Source organism: Perna viridis, chromosome 6, assembly GCF_037379345.1.
Source record: "Perna viridis isolate PV_CMFRI_1.1 ecotype Kerala chromosome 6, ASM3737934v1, whole genome shotgun sequence".
In the NCBI taxonomy this organism is placed as follows: Eukaryota; Metazoa; Mollusca; class Bivalvia; order Mytilida; family Mytilidae; genus Perna; species Perna viridis.
Genome location: NC_142450.1, coordinates 10088519 through 10116206, shown reverse-complemented (window position 1 = coordinate 10116206; position 27688 = coordinate 10088519). Strand labels below are relative to the sequence as shown.

Genomic DNA, 27688 nt, shown 5'->3' with positions numbered 1-27688 from the left:
TTCAGTAATCTTTGCCATATATTTACCACTTAAAAAAGACCCTGTGTGTACCACCAAAGTTAAATCTCTACTTGAACCCCATGTTTTTCTAAAGGAATTATTAAGTCATAACTAGATTTGATAAATGTCTTTGTGTAAAATGGTATAATGATCAGAAAAAATCTGCCCTAAATCAGGATATGAAAAATTGACATGAAAATAAAACAAGCATAAATAATAATAAATTTGAATAAACAAGTGATTATGTCAAAAGTTAAAACATCATTCATATATGGATGGTCAATTTTGACCTAGTATGTTCCAAAAAGTCAGTTTTGTGAAAACACAAGTCAAAATGATTAATTTTTTGTAGTGTAATTTTAGAATTTAATTAAAAGAAGAGGCATCAACCTGACAAAACCAGACTCAGCATAAAAACTGACAAGAAAATAAGTCATAGACCTAAAAAAGACGATGCTCAAAAGTGCCTTCATTCAACGAAAATACAAAAAGAAGTGTCATACTTCAAAATTCCTAAAAGTATAAAAATAGACTGAAGTTCCAGTAAACCAAAGTTGAGAGCAGCTCTAGTTATGGAAGATATATATATAGACTTCTGTTGTTGTTGTTTTTAAACTTGAACATGTATAGCAGAGACAATTAAAACACTTTTTAACCTACCTGACAAAATTTGTGGGAATTTGATTGACCACATAGACAGGTCCCTTTGGCACACTATATTTCCTATTTTGTTGTGAAGGTACACGAATTGTAGCACCATAAACTTGTTCCAATCTTTGTAAATCGGGAGCACTAGCGTAGAGAGCCTTAGCGGCTGTGTCACCTTGAAGCATAACATGAGGAGGAGGAGGGGGAGGCTTGTTGGGAGGTATAGTCCTCTGTGCTGGAGCAGGGCCATCCTCGAAATCTATTGGCACTGCTGATAAGGATAGTTTTGGTCGTTGATGACTATGTGGTCTGTGATACACATTTTCTATAGGTTTATTCACATAGGCCCAGTTTTTAGGTAAAGTCCTATTCTTATTTGCTAATTTTTCTAACTTTTTTTGTTCCTTAAGAATAGATTTTTTCCTCTTCTTTTCCTCTTGAATTAGTCTTTTTTCCTCCTCTCTCCTCCTTTTTTCTTCCTTTTCCAACAATTTTTTCTCTTCCTTTTCACGTCTTTTAATTTCCTTTAATAATTTTTTATCTGCTTTTGAATTAGTTCCCAATAAAGTTGGCATACTTGAAGACAAACCACGAGATTTGTATAGACTATTTTTATGATTTTCAACTGATCTTTCACTTGGCGCCCTTCCACGGGACTCTTCAGGTTTATTTCCAACCATAATAAATTCTCCAGTATTCAAGGGTTTGTAAACTACTAAACCATTACTGTGGTACATAGACCCGTTTGTATACACAGATGTCACTGGTCTGTCCATTTTTTGTTCCCTACTAATACTACCCGTGGTAGATTGAAAATTCCTTGGTAATGTTAAATATTGAGGATGCATAATGTTTGTTGTTTGCCCTGTGGGATTGTGTCCTAAATGGTTACCTGTAATCGGAACTGATTGATGACTGAACGTTACATCCCAGTCCGTTGAATCATTTAAATCCAGTGAATCTAACGACGTCCTCGAGTCATTGTCATCCCAATCTTGTATGGCACGAAATCCTTTCTGATTTCTACTATTTGACTTCTTAGGATTTAAATTCCCCTTTTGTATCTGATTAAGAATTTGGTTATATTCAGTCTTTATTTTCTGTTCTATTTTACGATCTACAGGTGAGGCCCTCTGTCTACCTATGTCCGGAGGTGTAGATTGAGAACGTTTTCTATATCGTCTTCGTCTCTGGCTTCCAGAAGCAAAACTGTCCAAAGACAAATCTGAGAAATCACTACCTGCAAAACTATCGATGGATGATATACTGTCTGTTCTTCTGTGTGGTGTTACACCTGTATGTTGTTCAGGTTGACTAAAGAATGAATTAATCTCCTCATTGTAGTCTGTGTTCACTGGAGTGTGACCATCCAAGCCTAAAGGGACAGCCTTAATTGGCACTGGTTTCCTAGGGGAAAGACTGTCTTGATCTGTACCAGGAGAACGAATTTTAAATCCAGGTGGTAAGGCAATGAATTTTTTCAACTGAAAATCTGGAATTTTCCGCCCACTAATTGTTGAAGGTGCACTAACGTGTCCATTTGACATTGCCTGTTGTTTCTGTTGAATTTTTATATTCTGAGTCATTATGAAGCTTAATTTAAATGGTTACAATCCCCAATATCAACAATATGCATTTAAATTGATTTTACCATTCCAATCACTCAGGTGAATGTGACAATAGCCTAGTGTTAATAATGGCACAAAAATAAATCCATTGTCTTGTACAAGTCGATAATCAATTGAAAGTTATTTGTGTCTCTGAAATCAATTAATTTTTCACTTTTTAGGAAAAAGAAGAGCACATTCCAAGTAACTTTTATCCTTGCAATCACTATTACTTCTCAGACATCGATTTTATGTACTAACATTCACAAAAATTGATTTTAATTATCAATATTTCATAAACATCAACATTTCATAACTGACTGTGTTTAAACTTGAATATGTCCAAAAGGTGTGAAAAATAAAATCTAGCCATATGCTCTAACTTCCCACTAATAAGTGAAAACTTGTTCATTCCATTAATTAATCAATCCATTTATCTGGACTAATATCCTTCACCAATTATTATCAAATATAAAAGCATGTAATTCCTGATAAAATATTCATGACATTTTGACAGGTCAATTGAAACTTCAGGAAACAACACTAAGGAATCACTTTTTTTCCATCTACATCTCAAACTGTGAAGACTGAAAATAATTTCTTACAGTGTTATAAAAAATAGCTCAGTCACTTGCTCATACAATGTCCTTAAAAAATAGCATGGAAAGATTCTGATGAAATCTGAATGGATTTATCACCCTGTTGTGTTCAAGACTACACTGAGGAGACTTCTTGGCCTTCCATAAATATTATGATATATAAAATACATATATACTGGTACAATACGACAATCCCTCTTTATCGAAAAATATTTGTTTTTATTTAAGTCCTAATACACTGCAGGAGAAAGTGTATTTATTTACTGATAAGGTTTAGTATACCAACACATGCACAGGGTAGCAGGAGGCCTATCACGTAATAATGTGTCACAGAATGAAAAATTCAAAATAAAGATCCATTCAATCTGTGTAGCATGAAAAAAAGATCCCAAGGAATACCAAACATGGTTGACTATTCGAACAAATTAATCAGGAACTAAAAAAAATGTGCCTCTTACTACAATTCTTAAAACAGCACTTGAACTGTCAATAACATGTATCTAAACAATAGATAAGAGTTGAGGTGACACTCCAAAACTTCAATAAAGTTGTACTCCCGTCCGAACTTGATTAAATGCTTAGCAAACAATCAGCTACATTTTTCCTCTCATGGATATAAATTCTCTACTGTTTTTCATGGCTATGTTCCAAATGTTTCTCATATAAACGGTTATACAGCCTCATAAATGCATTATTGTTCAGTCCATATCAGTAATATAATTGCAGTGGAAGCGAGTAATGAACCTACTGAGCCTCATGAAAAAAAAAATTCATAAGTACAAAATTCACTCACTGTGTTCCAACACATAGAACAAACCGTTTATGTATGTATTATCACTCCATGGAATTTTCTTATTGGTGTCAGAATTAAATATCCAACAATTTTCTTCCTTTAAAAATTAACAAACAAAATCAATAGTGTATATTGACCATTACAGAAGCTGTTTAATTATACGATGAAATGTCAAGATATTCTCTCCATTGTAACTTGTGGGTGCCTGTTTTTAAGCTTCAATTGTTTAACGTCCAGTATTGTTCAAATTTCTATCAGTTATTCATTCACTGTCCTGATTTCAATTGGGAAGGCAAAATATCAAATTATTTTTAAAACATAATATTTGTTCATTTAAAAACTGATATGGGAAATAATCCTGCCAGGATATATTTATCGTGCTTGAACACTGGTCTTGTTGAACTAATTCATTTACCTCTGTTATTTCAAAGGCTTTGTGATCTTTACTATTCATAATAACAGATTTGCAATTTAAATTGATATAAACAATACCAGATTAAATCTATGAGCCTTTCATGTCGAATTTACACTCGTAACAGACACTTTTAAGTCTAAGGAACTAACAGACCACCATACTTTGCTTTTTCTTACATTCTTTTTAGCACATTATGTCTGAGACTCTTTGTATAGAAATATGGGTCATACGAAAAATAGTTTAAATTCTTTAACTTTGATTGTTTTCATTGCTTAAATTTATCAGAGTATGAAATGAAGACGACAGAGAACAACCTAAGCATTAAAGCATAAAGATGAAGTCCTGATTACTTATAGATAGAGAAAACACCCATGAGACAATAACTTAAAGAATAAATATAAATCCTGACATGTATATGTACAAAACTGCCAATCATCCGATAAGGACACCTTAACTTCATTCAAGGTGTGGTGACCTAAGTAGTTTATTTAGCACAGAAAATTAAAATAGCAATAGGTTTCGGTCTACAACTGTACCACACTTAATTTCCACAGAGTTTTACAAATGAAATATAAAGCAATGATCAAGTTTGAAAATAAAGTCATTGTGCACCTAATACTACACAAGGAGATCTTCACTAAAGTATTTACTCTTTAGACATTCCAGACCATTGAAAAAAAACAAAACAAAAAGTGGGGCAGGGTTAAGCTATATTGTGGCTACTACTGATAATTGTGTAAGTTGAGATGTATTTAAAAGTATAGATACTGGTAGCAACTGTAGCAAGACTATAAAATAGTCTCCCAGTGCAGACAACATTAAGTCTATGAGTGTGGTATTTAGTTACCAAAGCGATATTTTTTCACAACACTAATATCATTATCAAGAAATACAGTTTCATTTTTTTTCTCAAAAAGGTGCTTGATGAACGCATGATATATTCCGTGAGTACAAGAAGTTACATGTACTGCAGCTAAAATTCAAAGTAACTGACTACATTAAAAGACTTAAAACCCTTGGCCTTAAAGTTTCCAAAGTTGTTGACCTTTATGAAATTTGTAGGAGACTTTAATATTTTGTTCATTCAACTGGTATTCAAGTGTCATTCCATATTGCAGGAAAATATTACATAACGTGCTCCTCAAATCAAACAAATAAAAAAAACATTTAATTAATCAGAGTGCCAAGTTTTCATTCTGATTTATAAAGAACATTTTTATATACATGTATAAACTTTTGTTGATATCTTGTATATAAATTTTGAGAAAATAATGGAACACTTTATCTCTGACACTGATAAAAATCATCCTAAGGATATTATTTTCATTTGTTTACTTAGAGGCAGACCTAGGGTAAGGGACATAACTCATGAAATCAGTGATATGTTCGTATTAAATTCAATTTCACCAAAGCCTCTCAAGCTTTTGTTTGAAGCAGAATAAAATGAATCCAAGTTAATTAGATGCTTACATAAGATTGATGTAAAATGCTGAATACAAACATCTGAATGATTTTTAAGAGTTGTTTCCCTTACACTAGGTCTACCTCCTTAAAAGCTTACATATTAAGATCAAAGATTCAGTAATTTGTCTTTTTTTACCACTTGCCCAATAAACTCTTTGCTGACGGAAAATTACCGACTATCTGTACTATCTCACATATTGGCCACGATGAAGACAGATAATAACAGAAAATAGAATGGATAAAAAATAGAGGTAGATACAGAGTAGAGTTCTAAGGCATGCCTCACATTGTACTAGTGTAAGAAAAATTGTTATGTCAAACCCCTATCTCAATAAAAAAAAAAGATAATATGAGAAAATACAACAAAACTGAATCAGCACAAAATAAGATGTCAAAAAGAGATCAAAGTCCACACTGAAAGAATGGAGGTCTTATGAGGTATAAAATACAAGATCAATTAAGTCATAAAACTTTAATGGAATGGTGTAAATATATGATCTATAAATAGTCAGATCAAGTTCAAAATGAATCTGTCAAAAACGTCACTACATTTTCACCTATTTGTGAATGGAATTTTTTCTTTAAATTGACAATGATATTATAAAGGTGTCAATACATTTAAGAAAAAAAAACTTTTCTAATCCAACTTTGATTATATATACTATTACAGTTAATATGTAGTTATAAAGTGATTAACAAAACTCAAATTTTTGAAATATTAGAGAAGGAGACATCAAGGTGATAAGAAAGTATGATTTTCAGAATAACACAAAAATCAGGTCCACATTTAGCTCTCAATAACAAACCAACCCCCCCCCCACACACACCAAAAAAAAAACAAAAAACAAAAAACAAAACAAAAAAAACATAATAAATCACAATTTATAGTTCAAATATAATGAGAAAAGGTATGGCGAATATGTCATGGAGACAATAACCCAACTGGGATGAAAATGTCACCCCATTAAGGCCACCCATTGGTTTTCAAGGAAACCCTCAAACCAGAGGGCAGGTTGCAGCTGGCTCCAAAACATGAAAAACACAGGTAGTGCGAAAGAAGAGTTGCCCTGATATATACTCAAGCAACATAAAAATAAACTAAAAATGAAAACAAAACAAGACATACAGCTCAGAAATTCCTGACTTGGGACATGTATGGTTACATTCACATAAACCTCTCTATAAGTTCCTAAACTATTCTCAAGTTTTTGGTAAAATCAAGGGAGCTTACTTGTGTATGGTGCATAAAACATAAAATGCAGCTTATGGTATAATAGGATTTTTTAAAAGTTCTTTTTTTCTTCATTTATTTGAACTCCTCAAAAGGCAAAATGATAGTTAACTAATCAAAATAAAAAATAGCTAGGAATTTTTTTCAACAAATATAGAACATTCATCAGATATTATCAGTATTGGATATCAAATATCTAGAAGATGAAAAGATAGAACATTAAAGATAAAAGTTTCACTATCAAAAATTTCAGTTACAAAAATAAAAATAAATTCATCTGGATTAGAAAAGTGAAAAAATTATAAGAAAAAGCTAAAATTATAAACTATGCTCAGTCTTTTGTATTGATTAAGTATCAAACACTTTTTCTCTCCATGAACCCAAAGAATTAGACAACCTCATAAATAACATATCCACAAAAAAAATCTGCAAATACGTAATATCAGAAGGGAGATAACTCTATTTGTTCACAGTCATCAATATTTCCCTGATAAACAATCCAGCCATATTTGATCTGGTGATAAACCTGTTCTATTAAACATTTTATAGATATACTGATTAAACAGATAAATACTGTATAAATCCAACGGGTGAAAATAGATAGATGAAATACAAGGTCATATGAAGGTGAAAGTAGAATGTCAATATTTTGAACTTCACTAGGCTTTACAACTATAAAATGTACTATTACTTTTAAGTAGAAAGAAAAAAATATGACAGCAGATGTGAGTTAACAGGAGTTTGCCTTGTAATTCAAAATCAACAATGACAATGATTATAAATCAGCCAGACTTACTAAGACATTTCAACATATCTTGAAGCTACAATACATTGCCAAAAGGAGAAATGGATTTTGGATTATACATACCAATGAGGATCTAGGAGATTTGTCCTCTAAATAAGACCTTTAAACACTTTAACGTTCATGCACAGAGCCAAAAACAACTTTAGTGCTAAAAGGGCAGACCTTTACAATATCAAAGTTCGTTTTAATACACAAGCTAATGTATGAGTTCACAAATATGATGATCAACTCAGCTTTATGAATAACACAAGTTCAGATTTCCTGACACATTTGTATATAGGTACACATGTTTCAGAACAGAACATTTAGCTCATTAGAAGCAATTTAATCTAAAATATTTAAATATAAGAAAAAAAACTTTGGGAAAGTATAATGTCCTTTAAAAAAGACCCTCTATTAACTAGTATTGATGTGAGGTACAAATTTTACACATCTTGTAATGTAATGTTAATTAGGTACTATAATATTATAGGACAAGGTGACTTGCCATTGTATCATCGCTTCAGAAAGTACCCCCAACCCACCACTGACTTGTAATGAAATGTAAAATCTAAAATAGTATAACTATACTCATGGTATCACTTTCTAGGTGAACAAGTACACAAGTATGCATACAATGCAAGGGATATTCGTTGATCTATAGTCATTATTTGCAAAGCATTTGTGCAATTATTTGTGCACTGACAGTGAAGCCATTATTGCATATATTGAACTTCATTTAAACAGATCCTTGGTTTTAATATACATCTAAATCATATAAACTTCTACAATTCACCATCACCAATCTTATTGCTGTGGTAACCTACCTGTATGTATGGACAATGGAAGCCAAGGTATTCCTCTGTAGAGTGCTCTCTCTTAATATATCACCACAGGAACCAGCTGTAGAGAAATGAAAATGGCGATAGTAAACATGTTCTTTCCACATCGTTCACATTACAAGTTTCTTTGGACTACTTTGGAATTCAAAATGATGATTTTTAAAATTTATATTTGAAATTATGTAAAGGCATCAATTTTATCTTTGATACCCATCCATCATCATAAATATGCTCGCGAAACGAATTGTTATTCCATGTACAGAAGAATATTCCTTGACACAACTAATTAAAATAGACACAGAATATGCAATTGTTTTCCTTTCACTGTTAATGATTCAAAAATTCTTTTCTGATGGAAAACACTTTAATCAATGAACACCTTTGGAATCGAAGAAAAATCCACTGAAATTGACGAAAACAGTAACATGTACAAGGTGTCAATATTCATCACGATGTATAACATTTGATAATCTGTCATTAGTCAGGTCAATACTTAAATCATGGTTTTTATAAAAATCTTGTTCCTCTTACACCAGACATAATGAATATATATCCACAACAAAAAAACTCAAAAAAGACCCAAAACTTTTATAGAAACAATGAAGTTACATAATAAACAAATAATGACCGTTTTACACTCCTAATGAAACTTTACATCTTGGAAAAGAAACGACAATTTTCTGTAACAATGTTATTTTATGAAATGTGAACAAATGTTTGATGCATGTCCAATCTTTCAGTACACACTACGGAAGTAAAATGTGTTGATAAAAACAAAAGGCTAGTTAGAGGCTGAATAACGATCATGTCATCTCTTTCAAGTCGTGTAATTGACGAATGTTGAAAACTTCCCCGAGGGAAAATTGACATTATATGACGAGAGGCAAAATGATTCAAAGTCATCAAAATAAAGGTTATTTCATTTTCCTCTTGTTTCGATAATAAAAAAAATATTTATGGATCAGAAATTGTTTTGACTTTCAACATACAATTGCCTTAGGCACCTATATTCAATTTTATCATCAAACACTCCTTTGTTTATTAAAAAATTAATTTAAGAGAAAAATTCCAATAATTTGTTCTTGTTAACAAATTTTACTCGCCATTTTGTACATTAAGTAGCAAGATGACAAAACATATGATTTAGAGGTTTATTGTTAGGCAACATGTTTTTTTTTTCTAAAAAATCATTAAGATTATTGATACATGTACATCTCATTCACCATTCACTGACAAGTTTGATTGAAACTGTGTTCTTATTTTGATATATTTGAATAATTTAAATGCATCTCCATTGAATCAAGGCTAATAAATAACAACATTCTGTCACAGTAAAAATCCTGTGAACTTGCACATGACCAATGACTTTGAACCTCTAGATGATTCTACAAGTTTTTAAGGACAAAGTTTTTTTGTATCAGAAAAAGTCAAAATCCATCCTAGAGAATTCCCAAGGCATTATGGAATAATGGATAAATGACAAACAGACGAAAATAAACATAACTACATCATCTTCATTGCCATGGCGATAATTATACATATGTTAATGAAAACTGTTCTTCTAGGTCATTAGAATACCCTTACCAGAGGTTTAGCACACTATAAAACCTAGTCAGGACCATTGTGGTGGTTCCCAACTTTCCAGTTTTCATTTTTATTAAATTGCGGTTCGTAATACACACTTTCCTTTTCATTATTCCATTAGACTATTGCCTACAGTTAATCAATTTATTTATTAATGGTATATATCGAATCAAATATTGGTTGTTGGTAAACATTGACATGTGTGTGCTATAAATAGGTGATAAGATGTTTTGATTAGTTAAAACACGCACGACTTTTTAATCAGTTCAATAATTTTGTTATTACTCTTCCTTCACTAATAAAACCTGAGACATATAAAACTTACCCTTCCGTAACCTGACTTCTTCGATATGTCTTGGGTCGAAGTATCCCTCCCGATCGTTAATACGTCCCTCCCACAAACCATTGTCACCAGTTCCAACAACTGTAATTGTAAGTATACATTCATAAGTCAATGAGCTCTTCTTGACTGTATTATCTCAATCTCAGTCTCAATAACAAAACAATCTCAAGATATTCTGTTAATATAACTAACAGGTCACATGTAAAGTGACCTGAAAACCTGAACTTACGATTTAAGATGGAACATCTTTTGTATAAAAATCTTTAAAATTTAAAACAAATGTTAAGACATGATTTTTATTCAAGTAGTGACAGTGGAATTTCAAATACAGATTTCAATTCAATATTGAGGAAAATGAGGAAACTAGTCACACATGTAATTTACAGGAGCAGTTTATTGGTACAAGGGCAATGTTACAAGCATTGTTTACAGGACAGGGAAAGCACAGCCTCAAAGGCTATCAGATTCATAGAAAGACACCAGCTTAATATCAAATACATAGCACTAAACATAAAAAATTAAACTCGAAGATTTCATTTAAGGCCAGGTTCTCATTTTTTTAAATAAATTATATAAATTACTGTTAAGAAATTATTATTTGCAAGTATCAATTTTAATGACTTGGTGAAAGTGTTTGGGTTCATAGACTTTGACCATCCTGGTTTTCAACTTTAGTAAAACCTGCATAAACCCTCCAAAATTAATCCAGTTCCAGCACTGAGCTGGTGTTTACAAGTTAATAGTTCCTGACTGGTTTAGATGGGAATCCACAAAATGAAAAAAAATACTTAAATATAAGAATACTTAACCATTTGTGACATCATCAGTTTAAAAGACTTTGACTGGAATTATCATGGAAGTTAAGAATATTCTCAGACTTAAGTATTTTTTGTTTTTGTTTTAAGTTTGGCAGTGGCCAGGCCTGGTTTACTCAGGTTTATATTTTGTTGGAAAGTTTTGCCCATGGTTTAACTGACCAATCATAAGAAAGAAAATGGAATCTTATAAAATAATAGTACTTAAAAACATTGAATTTAGCTTGATTTGGAGTACAAATACATATTTTCCACATACTTAAAATCATAGAAGCTGATGTCAAACTGTGAATCCTACTGAAGCCATATTGTTTTGTTATCCATTATAAAATAACATGTCTATATAGTTGTTAATCTCTAAATAGTAAACACACACACAAATACGGTTTACATGTGATATGTGATAAACTGGTGTATTCTCACAAGACAAATATGCAGAGCACATACAACTTTCTTCATACAATATTTGTTTTTCCGTATTGTCCAAGCTATTTTATTTAACAGAAAAATTACTGGTACTACAGATAAAATCCAGAAAAAAAATCCCACAGTTGGTATGCATTTAAAGAAAGGTTGCTGAGTTGAAAAGTTATTTTTAAAAGGAATATTTTCTCTAAGACACATAAAACTCAAAAGGACTATGAAATAAATTAGAATTTTGAGGTATGTTTGACTCTTTTATATAACTATGAAATTTTGCACTTTTATAGCAGTCAAGACAGTGACATTCATGCAAAAATGTTCGAGAATTATAATCATTTGAAGGCTATTGCCACTAACTTGGGAGTGTGCCTCACATGTGAATAGATAACAGATTAATTTACATAAAATTGCAAGTTTGTAAAATAAGTATGCTTTGAAAAAAAAAATTTAAAAATACAAAAATGCATTAAGACGGAACAGATTTGGAAGATGTATTTGAAAAAAAAAACCAAAAAAACTGTTTCTTATGTGTTATTACTGCACAATAAATGTTTATAAACAGTCTATAGTGTAAATAGTGGGATGACATTCAGTAAATGGAACAAATATAAACTGCCATGCTGCAAACACTGAAATATAAGACGCATTCCAAATAAGTGATGCTTACCAAACTGTTCTGCTTTAAGAATTTACGTTTTTTTCCTTGAAAGAGTGAGTCTATACTTTGATATGGAGAGATTATCTATCCACTACACAAACTATTAGTAAAATATACAGAATAATGAAAGCAGTGAGCCACATAAGGTGAGATGTGATGTTCTGTCGAGACATTCAAAACTGACATTATTCTGTTTATCAGCAATGCCACAGTTGATGTGACATAAAACACTGTCAATATCAATTAGTATCAAAACAGTAACCGGAGATAGAAAATATTTGATAGTAAGAAAAGTTGAAAATATCATTACATCACAGTTATTAAGGAGATGAAAACTGAACAATTTGATAAGCAAACCATTGAAACAATAGCATGATAACTCCATGCTTTCATGCAATAAATGTCAACAAGTTGAAACCTTCAACAATTTCTCCTTTCTTCATCGACAGTTCTCCAGGATTCTCTGCCTCGCATGACTTGGTACAGATAAATATACTGTCATCATTTTTGTTGATATTCATATAATGTTCCTCCTCAATTTGTGATAGGGATTGATTTTTCTTCTTAGGCCATAATGAAGATAGTTTGAATTTATTTCCACCATGGTTTTTATCTAATGTTGGTCCAACAGCTGTGTGACAAGGAAGCTCCAGCTTGCCACTAGAATCAATATCATCATACACACCATTTCTGTCAAAGTTTCTTTCTTTATAAGTTCTTGAAGCATTGAGTGCTAACTCAATTTCATTAATTTTTTTATCCCAATGGTTAAATTCATCTGGTTTTTGCCAATCAATCTCGTATTCATGAACCTCCTTAATGGGAGAACTAGAGTTTGAATGTTTTTCATGGTTTGGAACAGAGTAAGAGGTAGAATATGGCCTAATCCTGTCTGAGGTTGTGTCACACCAGCTTTGGCGGTAATTGGAATCTTGCCAAGACCAGTTATCTCTGTCAAATGAATCTGACATTCTTCTTCGGGACTTTAGTCCAAGTCGTGTTGAGAATCCAGCACTAATAGTTTGTGGTCTATCAGGCATAGAGTAAGAACTTCGACTTGGAAATACCTTTTGTCTATTGTAAATACTGTTTAGGTGTGTTAAACTACGAACACTTCCATTGAATCCTGGAATAATCAGCCGGTTGTCCTCCAGATAAGGAAAACTGTCTTTATAAAATTGGAAGAAATTTTGTTGGATAAACGAGTGTATATCAATCATACCTAACTTTCAGCTTACACAGAAGTGTGAACTCTTGTACTAAAGGAGACTCTATATTACACAAAAACCTGTATAAACCAGACACTACATCAATTTAAGTGTATTTTGAAGCTTGGTAAACCAAACAACTGTCCAAAAAAGACACTTTTTTAAAGACTGAAGGGGATTACTTTAGACAGGTTTTAATGCAATACCAGATGGAGTATACATTTGAGGAAGTTATCTCTTTATTTTGATATTCAATAAATCTCTTTACTTAGAATTCAATTAGTAATCCTAATATCTTCTGCAAAAAAAAGATTAAAGGATTGAAACCAGTGTTTTGATACTCCCCTCACTGAAGATGAGATAAAGATGTTTAGGTAGATATAGCAAGGAAATTTCTTTTTAAGAACTAAGTCATAATAAAAAGACTAAAATGAGGTAAAGATAAACCACCCTTCTTCAGGTTTCCTTCTACAGTTTCAAGAAGTTGCAAACTTAAAATAAAAAAAAAACACCAAAATACCTCCTCATTAATTTAATATTAAATATGAATATCTGATGTCATTAAACATATACCACAATATGTAGCAAAAAGAAACAAAGCACCAAGGTTCTTGCCATAAAGTAGGCTCTAAAAGAAAGAGTTACCTAATAAAGCACTTAGGGATCTTGCCAAGAAGCAAGCCTTTAAAAGAAACTGTTACCTTACACCAACTACACTATCTACAATATCTAGATCTGATTGGCTAACAACTAACCTGGTCCTGAACTGGTACTTGATATACTCATGGAGCGAGGTGAGTCAGTACTGTAGTCATGTGAAGGGGAGGATATATTGTCAAGGTGGGAGAAACTGTTGGTTGATGAAGATGGACTGATATACCGATTCTCAGACATTATCAGGTTAATTCTAGGATCACTGCGGCTTCGAGATAAGGCAAACATGGCCGCTGATGCTATAGACGCCCTCCTACGCATGGAATATTTTGGAACCTCTCTGTATTGTACTATGTAAAATAAAATAAAGCTTTCAGAGAGTGTTACTAGACTAAAGAAAATAATACCTATTAATATAAACATAGTTGACAAATAAAAACTTTCAAGTTTGACTTCTTTATCTACTATACAAAATAGTATTTATCTAAAATATAATTACTGTGATAATACTATTGTTAGTGGGTATCAATTTTCATAGTTTTCGTGGGTGAGCCAAACCATGAAATTTGGTCCCCAACTGAAAGGAGATTTCAATTGATGTGAATACTGAAAACCTAAAAACCACAAATTCAAGACGCCACAAACTTGTGTTTCTTCCCTAATCTAAGAAAATTGGTATCCACGAATTAAAGTACTTTCACATAAAGCAGCTGTTCACCTAAGACTAAAGAGTTAAACAGGGAGTAATTTATTAGTCAAAAGATCACATTTTGAAAAAAATTTGATGTGTTGTGGTTGCTTCTGTGAACTGAAATTCACTAAAGGGTTATATAATCCCGAAGTGACAGAAGAAAAAAGGAATTTATTTTCTTTTAAAGGGAGCTAACTCTGGTCTTGCCAATACATTCGCCTCTGACAGATACCTTTAACAGAAAAATCATGGACCATTCCATCAAAAAAAGCCTTCAGCTAATTTACATAAAAAATCCAAATATGTGACCTTTTTTCTAATGAATCATTTTACTCAATATTCTTACAAATACCCTTACTTAAGTTAGTAAAGATATAAGAAAAATTGTTGAAAACTGTGACTCCATCTTCCTTTCCCTTTGTATAAAACAGACAACATCATAAAATTAATTATATAAAGTATTCAGTTATTTTTTTTAAAGCATAACCTTCATTTGGTATACTAGTGGCTAATTAACATGTTTTGTAGACTGTAAAATTGCATATGTATTAGTCTTTTATTCTAGTAAATATATTGCTGTCAATGTGGAAATTTTTGTGTAGAGGTAATTTTCCTTACAATCACAGGTATAAAAATTTCAGATAAAAATAATTCCAATGCAAAAATGCCCTTGTTCAATTTGTTAGAGATGTCCAGATACCCATATTAATACTTTGATCCAGAAAATCATAAAAACTTCCAGTCTTACAAAATGTCATCCCATTATTTTTTTCAAAGATTTTACAGCAAATAAAATTGTTAACTTCAGGAATCTGATTTGGTCTACTATTGATTAAATGACCATTATCTGATGAAAGAAGTTGACAATCAACAAAGAGATTTAAAATTTTAACATTTCGTAAATACTTTAATCTAAGTTTGATGGAAAATTTAAACATCTGTCAATTGTCCATTTAACATCCTAAGGAAGTTCATCATGTGATAGTCATAGAAGGAAGTAGATCTAGGGTAAGGGTATTAACTCTTGAAGAATTAGTGATATGCTTGTATCATATTCAATTTCACCAAAGCCTACAAAGCTTTCATTTGAAACAAAATGAAATCAGTCCAAGTTACTTTGATGCTTACATGAGATTGATGTAAAATGCTGAATACAAATGTTCCAATGATTTGTAAGAGCTGTGTCACTTTCCTTAGGTCTACATCCTTAATTAATCAAGGGAAGACCACCTGTATTCCCTGAAATTGACTTTAATACTTGCTGTAATTTCTTAACAATATGAAGCTTGCAAGTTACTTCTAATTATCGCAAAATAAAATAAACATTTGTCTCCTATTTATACCTATATCCTCAGAATTATGGTCCTGTATAATATTGGCAATATTCTGGTTTCCTGATATGATCGCCACCTGGTATGCAGACTGGTTTTGGTAGTTCTCAAAATCTTTGCTAGCACCACGAAACAATAAAACTCGGAGACAAGATTCCTGTGTAGAAAAAAGTATGAACTTAAATCTTAAAGGACACAAACCATATCATAATCACAAAATTTTAAAACTGATTTCAAAGTCTTAGTTTTTTCTATTTCCTCAACTAAAGATAAGATGATATTTTATCTTGAAGGAACAATTTGTATTAAAAAAAAACGTTTTATAAATCATTTCAAAGTCTTGTTTTTTTTTTATTTCCTTAACTTAAGATAATATGATATCTATAAAATAATAAGTCAGAACCTAAAATAAACTGTTTCACAACAGAATGGTCTCTTTTTTAAACAATACAATGCATATATAATTCATATTTGTCGAACCTCTTACAAGTATGACAATTCTTTCTCTACCATATTTGCTCCAGGGCCCTGTTTCATAAACAAATCTCAAACTAACATTTTCCTTAAATCCTTGAGTTTTCCTCAAATCTTCAATTCCAAGTGTTCTGATTTGTCAAAATTTGAGTTAAGGATGACTTTGAGGAAGATCTCAATTTGAGATATTTTTTGAAACTGGACTCAGAAGGTGCAAATACAACCATGCCTCCTTGCCTTAGTTCAAGTGCAAAGAAGTCTAAAAACCAAGGAAATCATTGTTTTTATTTCTTTACTAGCCATTTTTTAATGTTTTCTAGTTTCATAATTTCTTTGTAACTTTCTCTCTAGTTTTGTGTTTTAAGTTTTGTGTAAACAAAGGGATGACTTTTTGTCAAATTACAAGTGTTTGTATCATGTTCATAATACAGACTGACAGACCTGGTTATTGACAGCACACACATGCAGCGGTGTGTTACCACTGGCATTCTGTACATCCATGTCAGCACCATAAAACAAGAGGTGTTCCAAATGTTGTAGTAATCCTTGTTTGCATGCCTAAAAATAAATAAAAAATACTTATTGTATTCATGTAACAAAATGTTATAAATCATACCTTTTTAGTTTATACACTTTTCTGTTCACTAAACGCAAAGCCATAATACAATTCATCAGAAAATGCAGGAAAAATTCCCAGCAAATATAAGACTAGGTTTTAGCTTGCCTTTCACAAAATTACATACGGATCACATTGACAAGTAAGTACACAGACAAACACCAGACATGAAAATGTTTTAAGATGAGTTTCTCAAATAATGAAACTGATCGTCACAAAATATTCTCATCAATCATTCATTTGATTTTCACATAAACACTTGATTCACATGAATTTAACACGACCTCTAAAACAAAACCTACTTGATCAATCCTGTTAAATTTCCTATCCAATTCTTGTGACCACATATTTTCAGTAATAGTATAAAACCCCCAGTAAATACAGACCACAGAAATGTTTTATATGTAGAAACTTCTGCAATACACTGCAGTGCTTCTGGCCATTGGATAACGACCGCAGTAATAATTTATGATGACAAAGACTGGGTGAGGACCACAACCTTCACCTGTCACTGTAGCTATTTATTATCTTTTCAATCAGAATGTGATGTATTTTAGCAAAATAGTTAAGTGATGTATTTATACATAAATAAAGAGTAATAACAAACTTACAAAACTGATAGGCAAAGACTCTAGGCAATGTCAAAAGGAAAAGTCAAAAAGAAGGAAAGGAAATACAAAAAAGGCAATATCAGGACAAAACTGGAAAGCTGGAAAAATCACAATGGTCCAGACAAGGAGGTTCCAAACAAAAGAATTGTAAACATATGGATAAGTTCTGTAAACCCGCTGTAAAATCTCATCCCTAAATGGATTACAAAAGTCTTGATGTAACTAACTCAAATATTCCATTGAGTTTCTATAATTTGATCTTTCACTTACTGGTATAGGACAGAAATAGATCTATAGATACAGAAATTCAGGTATCCAAAACTTACGTGGTGTATTTCGTACCAGCCCTGCTCATCTTGGCAGCCTAAAAAGGCCCTCTCCTGAAGTAACATTTCAGTAATGGAAGGGTCTGTGTTATGGGCTATACCATAATACAGGGGTGTCAGGGTTCTGGCATCCTTCATGTTAGGGGAAACACCAAGGTCTAACAATACCTGGGAAAACAATTAGAATAAATATAGAAATAAGTTTCAGTTACATTGTGTCAAGGGAGATAATCCATAACTATAAATTGTTCTGTTTTGTTGGAATCAATCAGAATTGTTTTTCTAAAGTAAAACTTAATTCAATCAGAGGGAATATCAAATAAAATTATAATTACAGAGTAAAATGTTGAAGTTAAATTAACAAAAACAATGTATGCAAATAAAACAATATAAAGGAAATGGACAGAAGAAACATTTTTTTATTCACTCATTGAGATTGGCTAACTTAAAAATACTTTTACAAATATGAATTCGCACATGTTGTTTTGTTAGGTAATCCCCACTTAAACAAGAAGCTGACATACGAAAGTAACAAAAATCACTTACATCGTATGTCCCATCTATATAAAGCCACATACCAAATTTGAAATAAATCCATACATTGAGAGTCGAGATAATTGTGATGAGATTCAGAATGTGATTCCAATGTACCAGCCACTCATTGAGTGGGAGTATATTTATAAAGCTAGGAAACACCACTCTATTCTAAGAATGATAAGGTAACCTTTGTATGAAATATTCTGATTTTATTAAAACCTTGCTTTTGATATTCAGGAGGTAAAGCTAATGTAAGTTTTTGTATATGGAAAAATACACTAAAATAGTATCTGCATTTTTATTTTAATTTAGGGTGAAATAATTTGAAATAATGTCAGTAATTTCTGGACATACATAGATAACAGAACTTTTGAGTTTTTCTGTTCCCTCTTTCATCCTTACCTTGACTGCCATCATGTTTTTGGCAAGAACAGCTTTATGCAATGCAGTCATTCCTTTTTTATTTCTGAAGTCAAGGTGAGCACCACCACCTACTAGTGCCAGTACCATTTCTCTACATTTACCTCCCTTTATTGAACAGGCTACAGTCAATGGTGTTTCTGAAAACAAAACAAAAAAATTCGCAAGTTTGTGAATAATCTCTTCTGTGTACATCAGAAATTTAACAGTGTGTCAAACTTATATTTTCAGTACCATTTTTAGTTTCGATTTTCAATTTTTTTCTTATTGGCTTCATTAAAAAATTACATATCTCTTCAACTAAAATATGGATGGACTCAGGCTATGGGGCCACTTGCTTGTTTTGCACACTGCAAGGTGTGATGCTACAGACACTTTTGAATATTAATGCACTTCTATTTTCAAAACATATATTAATGAAAACATCATGATGACCGATGAAGATATTAACTACCTACCACCAGAACTGTGATCGTGTATATTAGGGTCCAGCCCTTTATTTGTCATTTTAGTAACTTTCTCTGTGTTACTGTTCCTCACACATTCCATAAATACTTTCAGGTTACTCTGTAAAACATGAGGATAAATGTATGGTTTGATAAAAATTGTATTTATCTTCTTTGATAGCAAATACAGTTTATATCAATCTTAAGATTGTTTTCAAATTTTTTTACCAACTTATGTGATATATCCATCTATGGGTCAGTTTACTCCTCATAAAGCACAAGAACAAGTGTAAATTGTCCACAGTTTATTTTTAGAAAATCCTTAAAAATTTAATTACTAATTGACTCCAGTCTTTCATCAAAATATTATTTGGTTAGGGTTATTTGGATCAAGGATTTTAATGATTGGTTTGTTTTTTTGTTGATTTACCCTTGTTAATTGATATTGGTGATTGGAATGCATGTTGTTTTTTGTGTACTCCCCCCTTTTTCTTACAATGAAGTAATGTAGAAAGACATATCTTATCTGAAATTTATAAAAAGTAATTCAGAAACCAAGCTATGTATTGCCTACCTTCTTTTTATTTAACAAATTAAGTAAAATGATTATGTTGTAAGTATTTAATCCTCCCTACTTACTTTTGTGTGAAGTTGTTTAAGTTTTCTTGGATTAACATGAAGTAATTTGTACACTCTCTTCTTGTGTTTGAACTGAAAAATAAACAAAAATTTGAGATGCCATTATTTTGCTTGGTTACCTCCTTGCAACATAAACGTCCTGTTAAAAAAAAATCCTCAGCAAACATCATGATTATCTGCACTAGATAACATGAATCTCCTATACCAAAATCAATGAACAAGTTACTACAACTGAATCATCATCTATAAAATCTTTGTTTGCATTTTTTGTATTTGTTTGGAATTTTTTTTTTTTTTTTTGCAGTTGTTTTTTAAGTCATCATCCCAATATCTTTAACAGCAGTAAACTGAAATAAAACAGAAATGCCATATACATATACCACTATATTTGTAATGGAACATTCATTATAATGAAGAATTTCATTGGATGACACTGTAAATTTCATGGTTTCGATTCCATAATTGACTATCAAAAATTTTGTACAAATGTGCACATTTATCTTAATTGTTTATTCGACTGTTACATTAGAATGGAGAGGACCTTAATGCATTAAGTAGTAGTCTTTACAAAAATCAGGCAGGAGGAGATTCATGCATGTCAAAAACCCACATAATTTTTACTTTTATTTCTTATTCACAATAAGACACAGACCAGTCTTGGTTTTTCATTTGGTGTTGTGCTTATCACATTAAATTAATATACACTGTACATGAAATTAGCACTTAGCAAGAGTTATCTTTCTTGTTTTGCTTTGATTTGGTTGGTTTTAGTGGGAGATAAATGTATGATTTTCTCAAATGTACAGATATGAAGACTTATATTCCTCAAAAATACAGCATCTGAAGATTGAAAAAATATTATTTGTTCGATGGGTTTTTCTACACTATGAATCACCTGTACCATAGGCAGTGTCTGAATTTTATATGGACTGGTACTTAAAAGACTTGTCTATGTCAAATCCAAGTTTGATGCCTCTAAATCTTCAAATACAAAACAGTTATCTTCTAAATAGAGAGTCTTATAATCAGTTCAATTGATAAGTAAAGTACATATTTGTCCAAGTAAAATATAGACCAAGTGAGACAGTCATATTAACATCACACAACACTGGAAGGCAGTTCATTGTCTGTGTCATTTATAAAACATTGTCAGGGGATAAAAAAAAAAACAAAACTGCAACAGATGGTATGATGCAGGCTTAGTAAACTTTGACTTGCTAAGGTCAAAATCCACAAGATTTCACAAGATTTGTAAAACTAGTTTTTGACAAGAGTACTATTCATATAATAAAAGCACTAAGAGATCTAAATCTATGGACTTTTTGTCCCAGAAAAGTACTAAGGGATTTCCAAAGATTAATGTCAACATGTTTCTGCAATCTACAAAAGATCACAATATTGTCTGGTACAACAACCAGTCAAGAAAGTGTAAAATAAGAATTATTCTTAAGATTGAAAAAAAATATTTCTTGATTTGTAACATGTCACATTTGATAGTTTCTTTAAAAAATGTCAATTTTTCATAGAAAGAAATCAGAAACACAAAGTTTTTCATTGTTGTTCATTTCCATATTAAGCATTGGCTGATAAGAGATGGGTTCCAGGGGTGAGAACCAACCCCCACTTTTTTTTTAATTGTTAATTTAGTGCAAAATTTTGGCAAAAATTAACAAATAATAGCCAGGAGCTCAATTTTTCAAAATCTCATGATCTGCTCTTGATTATTAAAGACATTTTTAAGTACCATTCTGTGTAAGTATCAGGCAATGGGTGGCACATCACAATTCTCAATTTGGCCTTTTTTCCCTCAAATATTTTCAATACATCTAGATATAAAAACTTGATAAATGCAATAAAATCTCTGTTTTTTTCCTTCATGTGCCACGCCTTAAACACATTTTGCCTGATTCTTAGACGGAGAAGTACTTAAAAAGTTGGTATTCACAGTACATGCTTATATAAATCTGTCAGTGAACCACAACCAGGTTTTATAAAGAATCTAAAATTAAAATATTCCTCAAATCCTTCCTCATCTAAAATTTCAACTGAATATAGCTGAAATATTGCTGCTCGGATGTTAAACCCCAATAATCAATCAATCATAAAATTTCAACCAATCAAATCACATGAAATTTAAGATTTGAGGAAAATCTCAATTTGAGATTTTTTATGAAACCCAGTCCAGGGTCCTTTAGTTTAAAAGTAAGTATAAATTCTACATCTTTTTCATCATGAAATTACTAATAAAATATTCAACAAAACACAAGTTATCTACATAAACCTGACAATTCATAAATAAATATAGATTGTATTTTGATATGTAACAGTTTGATGGAGGAATTTATAATTCTGTAATTAATATTCTAACATCATATGACATTGATCACGATATATAGTCACATGTTAGGTAACTAGGCCACCATGTTGATACTGCAATGGAACAGCATATTGCCTTTCTAAAATTGCCTGCCTTTTTTAACCTTGCCAAGTTAAAACTTGCATTAAACATTCTTTAACTCCATGCATCAGGGGTGTTTTAAAGTTTTTCTTCACTAACACATCTATTCCATTGTTCTTGGTAATGTATTATGGTTTGCGCTAATAATGCTGGTAGTGCAAACAGGAAATTGCTATTATACTGTATAGCCGGTAATTTTTGCCGGGTGTTATTTTGGAGTATTTTAATAATCTGTCTAAAAAAGCCAAAATAGTTTCCACAAAATATTTACTCTGGGCTTAAATTCTCAGTGCATCACTAAGCATCGACCCAGATTAGAAGTGCCAAAATTTTTCATATACCTTTTTGCCTCAAAATTAACAAATTTTACACCCACACTACAGTATAAGATTTGAAGCTCACAAGGAAAATGTACAGTTCAATTCAGCTTGTCCACAGCTGATTCCAAATTTAACATGCAAAGATGTAAAATAAAGATTTTTTAATAAGATAATTTTTCATGAAAAAGTAACCATTAAATGTTACTTCCCCTAGAAATTCCAGTAATATGAACCTAGATAACTGAGGATTAAGCATACTTTAATTGTACTTATTTTCATGGGTACTTAATTTTGCGATTTTCTTTTGTCTACGAACATATTCACAGCTACTTATTTTCTTTGAAAATCATAGTTTTTGCGTAAAGAATAATGGTAGAAATTCACTCATGCATGAACTGATTGTCGTGGATAGTGCAAGACTGCAAAATTCCTGAAAATAAGTACAATTACAGTAGTTTATTCTATGTTAAAGTACAGGCCTGATTCTCATGTTTTGATTATCTTGTCAGTATTTCAAATTGCCCTTTCCATATTTTTTTTTTCATAACATCTCAATTTTTACTTTTATTATAAATATTATGGAAAGAGGGAAAACCTGAAGATGTAATTCACTCTACAAAAGGATTGTATATCAGTTCAAAGCATCATATACCTCTAGGAAACCAATAGGTCCCTGAAGTGGGTATTCACTAAGGAAACGTTCCTCATCCAGAAACTTGCCAGCTCTGCCATTCATTGGTGGCATATATAATCCATAGTTAATCGCATCACGAAGATCCTGTCAAAAACAATGGTATATGTATTTAAATAAAAAACATGAAGTTGCACAGGCTATCATGTTAGGTATACCTCACTTCTATGTACCCTAAACAGCAACCAACCTTACAATGTATGTTTCATTTATATAAAGCAACATACTGTGAAAGTACTTTAATTCGTGTATACCATTTTTCGTGGATCAGGTAATAAACACAAGTTGGTGGATTCTTGAATTTGTGGTTTTGAAGTTTTCAGTGTACATATCAATGGGAATCTCTTATTCATTGGGAACCAAATTCTGTTGGTTGGTCTACCCAAAAAAACCACGAAAATTGGAACCCCACGAGCAAAAGAACTTTCACAGTACAACATTTAAAATCAATCTGTTCAATGGCAGCTGAGATTATTGTAAAGAAAATTTTCTTTATCATTCTATATAATGAAAAATGGCAAAGTCATGCAAAACAGGAAGTTGATACCAAACAGCAACCAATATTGTTTACAATGTATTCCACATCTGTATAAGGCCAAAGGAAAAGGGGTGATAAAGGGTCTAATTGGCATAAAATACAACTGAAAATTAATCATAATATGTTGAATGATTTAATTGTGAATTTGAGACTTGAATCAATCACAAATAAGAAAACATACAGACTTCTGATAATTCTTGCATGGGAAGGACATAAAATTTGCTTGAAGTTAAAAGATGTCAGATATTCTATCAAATTTGGTACTTCTTGGTCACTTTCTAGTCACATTTTTGGAAAAGAAATAGTGTCCACATCCAAGAAACAACTTCACATTTAGTGAATACATTCATTGTCACATTTAATCAAATGTGAAAATATAAAGTTTTTTTCTTGAATGTGGACATAATTTTCTTAGTTTTCTTGATGCAATTATGTACGAAAAAACAAAAAAAGATTTTCAATTCTCAGCAGTTTTTTTTTTTTTTTTTTTCAAGGAAGTAAAATTGTGGCACCACAATGAACTAATGCCACAAAATATTACTTTTCATTATATTTATATATTTTACTACATTATGAACTACTTTAATGTTAATATAACAAAGTTGATATTTTTAGGCAATATTCATAGCTTAATGCCCCTACATCTTTGAAACAAATCCATTCATTAAGAGAGGAGATAATTCAGACAAAATGAAGATTGATGGAATTATGGTCAGATGGAAGGATGGACAGGTTGATTCCAATAAACCACCCACTTGTCGAGTGGGTGTATTAATAAATGTTGCTTAAAGATCTTAGCAATAAATCATTTGTGGTATAAAAGTCACATTTGAAATTGTAAGTAAAATGTAACAATAAAATTTTATACAATGACAAAGTCTAATGATCAATCTCACTCGAGAGCTTTACCTGAAACATGTCACTTTATGTGTTTTTTTTTATTACTATTTTACTTTCAATTCATTTTACACTGTGAACCCCCCTCCCCGACAATTGAAAGGACAATTTATATAAGTTTAAACAAACATTTAAGGAGGTAGACCCAGGGTAGGGGACATAACTCTTGAAATCAGTGATATGTTTGTATCATATTCAATTTCAAGCATATCAAGCTTTCCTATGAAACAGAATGAAATCAGTCCAAGTTACTTTGATGTTTACAATCATTCCAATTATTTGTATGAGTTGTGTCCCTTATCCTAGGTCTCCCTCCTTAACTTTAATAACCAAATACCTGTCTAAATTGAACAAATTTTACAAACTAAAGGGGTTCAGTTTAGAAAAGTTATGTCTTTATATTCTTATTTAGTGATCAGGAAGAATGTCACTAAGTTCTTAAGTTAACTCAATTCCTCTTTAAATTTGAAATGGATTTAGAGAAGATCACATGACCGGAATAATCTCCCCTTTTGAAGATGATGATTAACTAATAAATGCTTTATTTATACCTAGTCTCTCATAACTCCATATTACTCTCTATAATTCATCCAAAAACAAACTAATCAAATTGTGATTCAGACATGTCTGAATATGTAATTCCATGTCAACATCAAAGGAAAAACATGCAATCTCCATGTAATCATTGATTCTTTGAGCAACTATTGTCAATTATATAATGTGAAGATAAACTTAAGTAAGAGTCAGGTAAACTGGACTGGAATAACTACTGATTCCTCATTTTAATTATTTTTGCAACCAAAAAATTACGTGCTGCCCAACTCTTTTTTATCACAATGAAGATCAACTTTAAAAATTCAATTATCAATTTTGGTGTTTTCTTTTTTTAGAAAACAGGAAGTTGAAATACTGTTCTATTACATTGAAAGTTTGAAAAACAGCAACTTTGCTAAAGAAAAATGTGATACAAACACTGGATTGAGAAGATAGAGTGAAATGTAAAATCAAAATAAAAAAAACGAAACAAAGAAAAGTGGTAAAATTTGTTGATAAACCATAACAAGAAAACCTATCTAAGAAATGAATCTAACACCACTGTAAATGCAAGACAGAGAAATCTCACATCCAATGGTAAGATTTCAAGTTCTCCAATGAGGCACTGCAATCTTACCTGAAGGTGTCTGAGATTTCTTAGTCCTGTATTTTCTAGCTGTGTTTGATTCTTTTTCTAAATTTTAGAAAATAATTTTGCTTTAAATAAATAATTTTTATTACGCCAATTTAGGATGCTCTGCTTGTTAAATTTCCTCTGTATTACAGGAACTCATAAAACATTTAATTGTGATGTCACAAACTTCATATGTTTTATTTCACCCACCCATGGGTGAAATAAGGAAATCTCACATGGCTAAAAAAAGGAATGTGCTTTTCTCTTTAGTGAGAAATGTTTTGCTCTTATCATTAGCAGCAGTACATAAGCAGTTTAGTTGATACTGTAGGAAAAATACTATACAAAGTTCAAAGAGAGAATGTATCAAAATAAATGACTGAGAATTCTAAAACAACCATTCCCTATTTTGACACCAAATTTTAAGATTCAACATCTGCCGTGATCTTAGATGAACATGTACATAAAACCATCTGGTGAGTATATAGTGGTGGGATGTATTATAACAGTTATTCCACTGGAAACAGTCAATAAGATACCAGATTTAATAAAGCCTTTGTAACATATGTTTTTACTGCATACTTGGTTAATACAAATTTTATTTTACTTAGTTCAATGTTTTGTATTCAAGGTTACTGTAGACCAACTAATTTTTGTGAGCAATTTATTTTCAGAGTTTTGCAGACATACAATTATCATGAAAATAAATAGTTGCGAAAAAGAATACATAGACACTATCTTTATATATTCAAGCAATTATTTTAATAAAAGCGTGAAAAATAAATGTTCGCGAAATTAGCCAAAGACTGCAAAACACGAAAGAAAGTAGTCATGAAAATAAGTTGGTATACAATAAACTTATAACAATACAATTAAAGGTTTGTTATTTTTTGTTGCAATGTTAACGATACCAATTTTTGTGGATTAGGGATAAAACACAAATTCGTGATTTTGAAGTTTTCAGTATACACATCAATGGAAATCTCCTCTTTGTTGGTAACCAAATTTCATGGTTCAGCCTACCAACGAAAACCATGAAAAATTGGTACACCACAAAAATAGTACTTTCACAGTGTAACAAAGACCACCACCATTGAATTTACCTGAGGAAAGTTTGCCAATAGCCTCTGTTTTGCCTGCCATACTGTTTCATCTAACTGAAACTGTAAACATTTCTGAAATAGAAACAACGCATTATATGGAATTATTCTAGTTCAGGAGGAATTCCTCAACAAACTACACTTTGTTTTTCATTAAGTAGCAGTCTTTCTAAACATCTGACAGAAGGTGATTCAAGCATGTCAAAATCCCACTGAATTCAATTTTATTTCTTGTCCAGAAACAGTCACTGATCACATAAACAGTCATAGTTTTTCATTTGGTTGTTGCACTTTTGAGATAAAAATTATGTAGATTGTACATGATATTTACATTTTGCAAGAGTTATTGTTCTTGAT

At 31.4% G+C, this 27688-nt stretch overlaps 1 protein-coding gene across 10 annotated transcripts in view; it reads right to left on the bottom strand.

Moving 5' to 3' along the window:
* Positions 1 to 27688, bottom strand: part of LOC148613590 (uncharacterized) — a 96533-nt gene that overhangs the window by 29266 nt on the left and 39579 nt on the right. For 7 of the 10 annotated variants that reach the window (XM_088587008.1, XM_088587014.1, XM_088587011.1 and 4 more), the window contains 12 exons: positions 27335 to 27406; positions 23590 to 23715; positions 20160 to 20231; positions 19533 to 19641; positions 19057 to 19214; positions 18118 to 18285; positions 17006 to 17122; positions 16103 to 16247; positions 14170 to 14418; positions 12625 to 13374; positions 10293 to 10391; positions 8369 to 8444 (listed from right to left, as the gene is read on the bottom strand). In XM_088587008.1, the coding sequence (XP_088443134.1) occupies positions 8369 to 8444; positions 10293 to 10391; positions 12625 to 13374; positions 14170 to 14418; positions 16103 to 16247; positions 17006 to 17122; positions 18118 to 18285; positions 19057 to 19214; positions 19533 to 19641; positions 20160 to 20231; positions 23590 to 23715; positions 27335 to 27406 (2141 nt within the window). Of the gene's footprint in view, positions 1 to 660; positions 3689 to 8368; positions 8445 to 10292; positions 10392 to 12624; positions 13375 to 14169; positions 14419 to 16102; positions 16248 to 17005; positions 17123 to 18117; positions 18286 to 19056; positions 19215 to 19532; positions 19642 to 20159; positions 20232 to 23589; positions 23716 to 27334; positions 27407 to 27688 lie in introns of those variants that run through there. The other 3 variants (XM_088587015.1, XM_088587016.1, XM_088587017.1) reach the window with 2 other exon arrangements.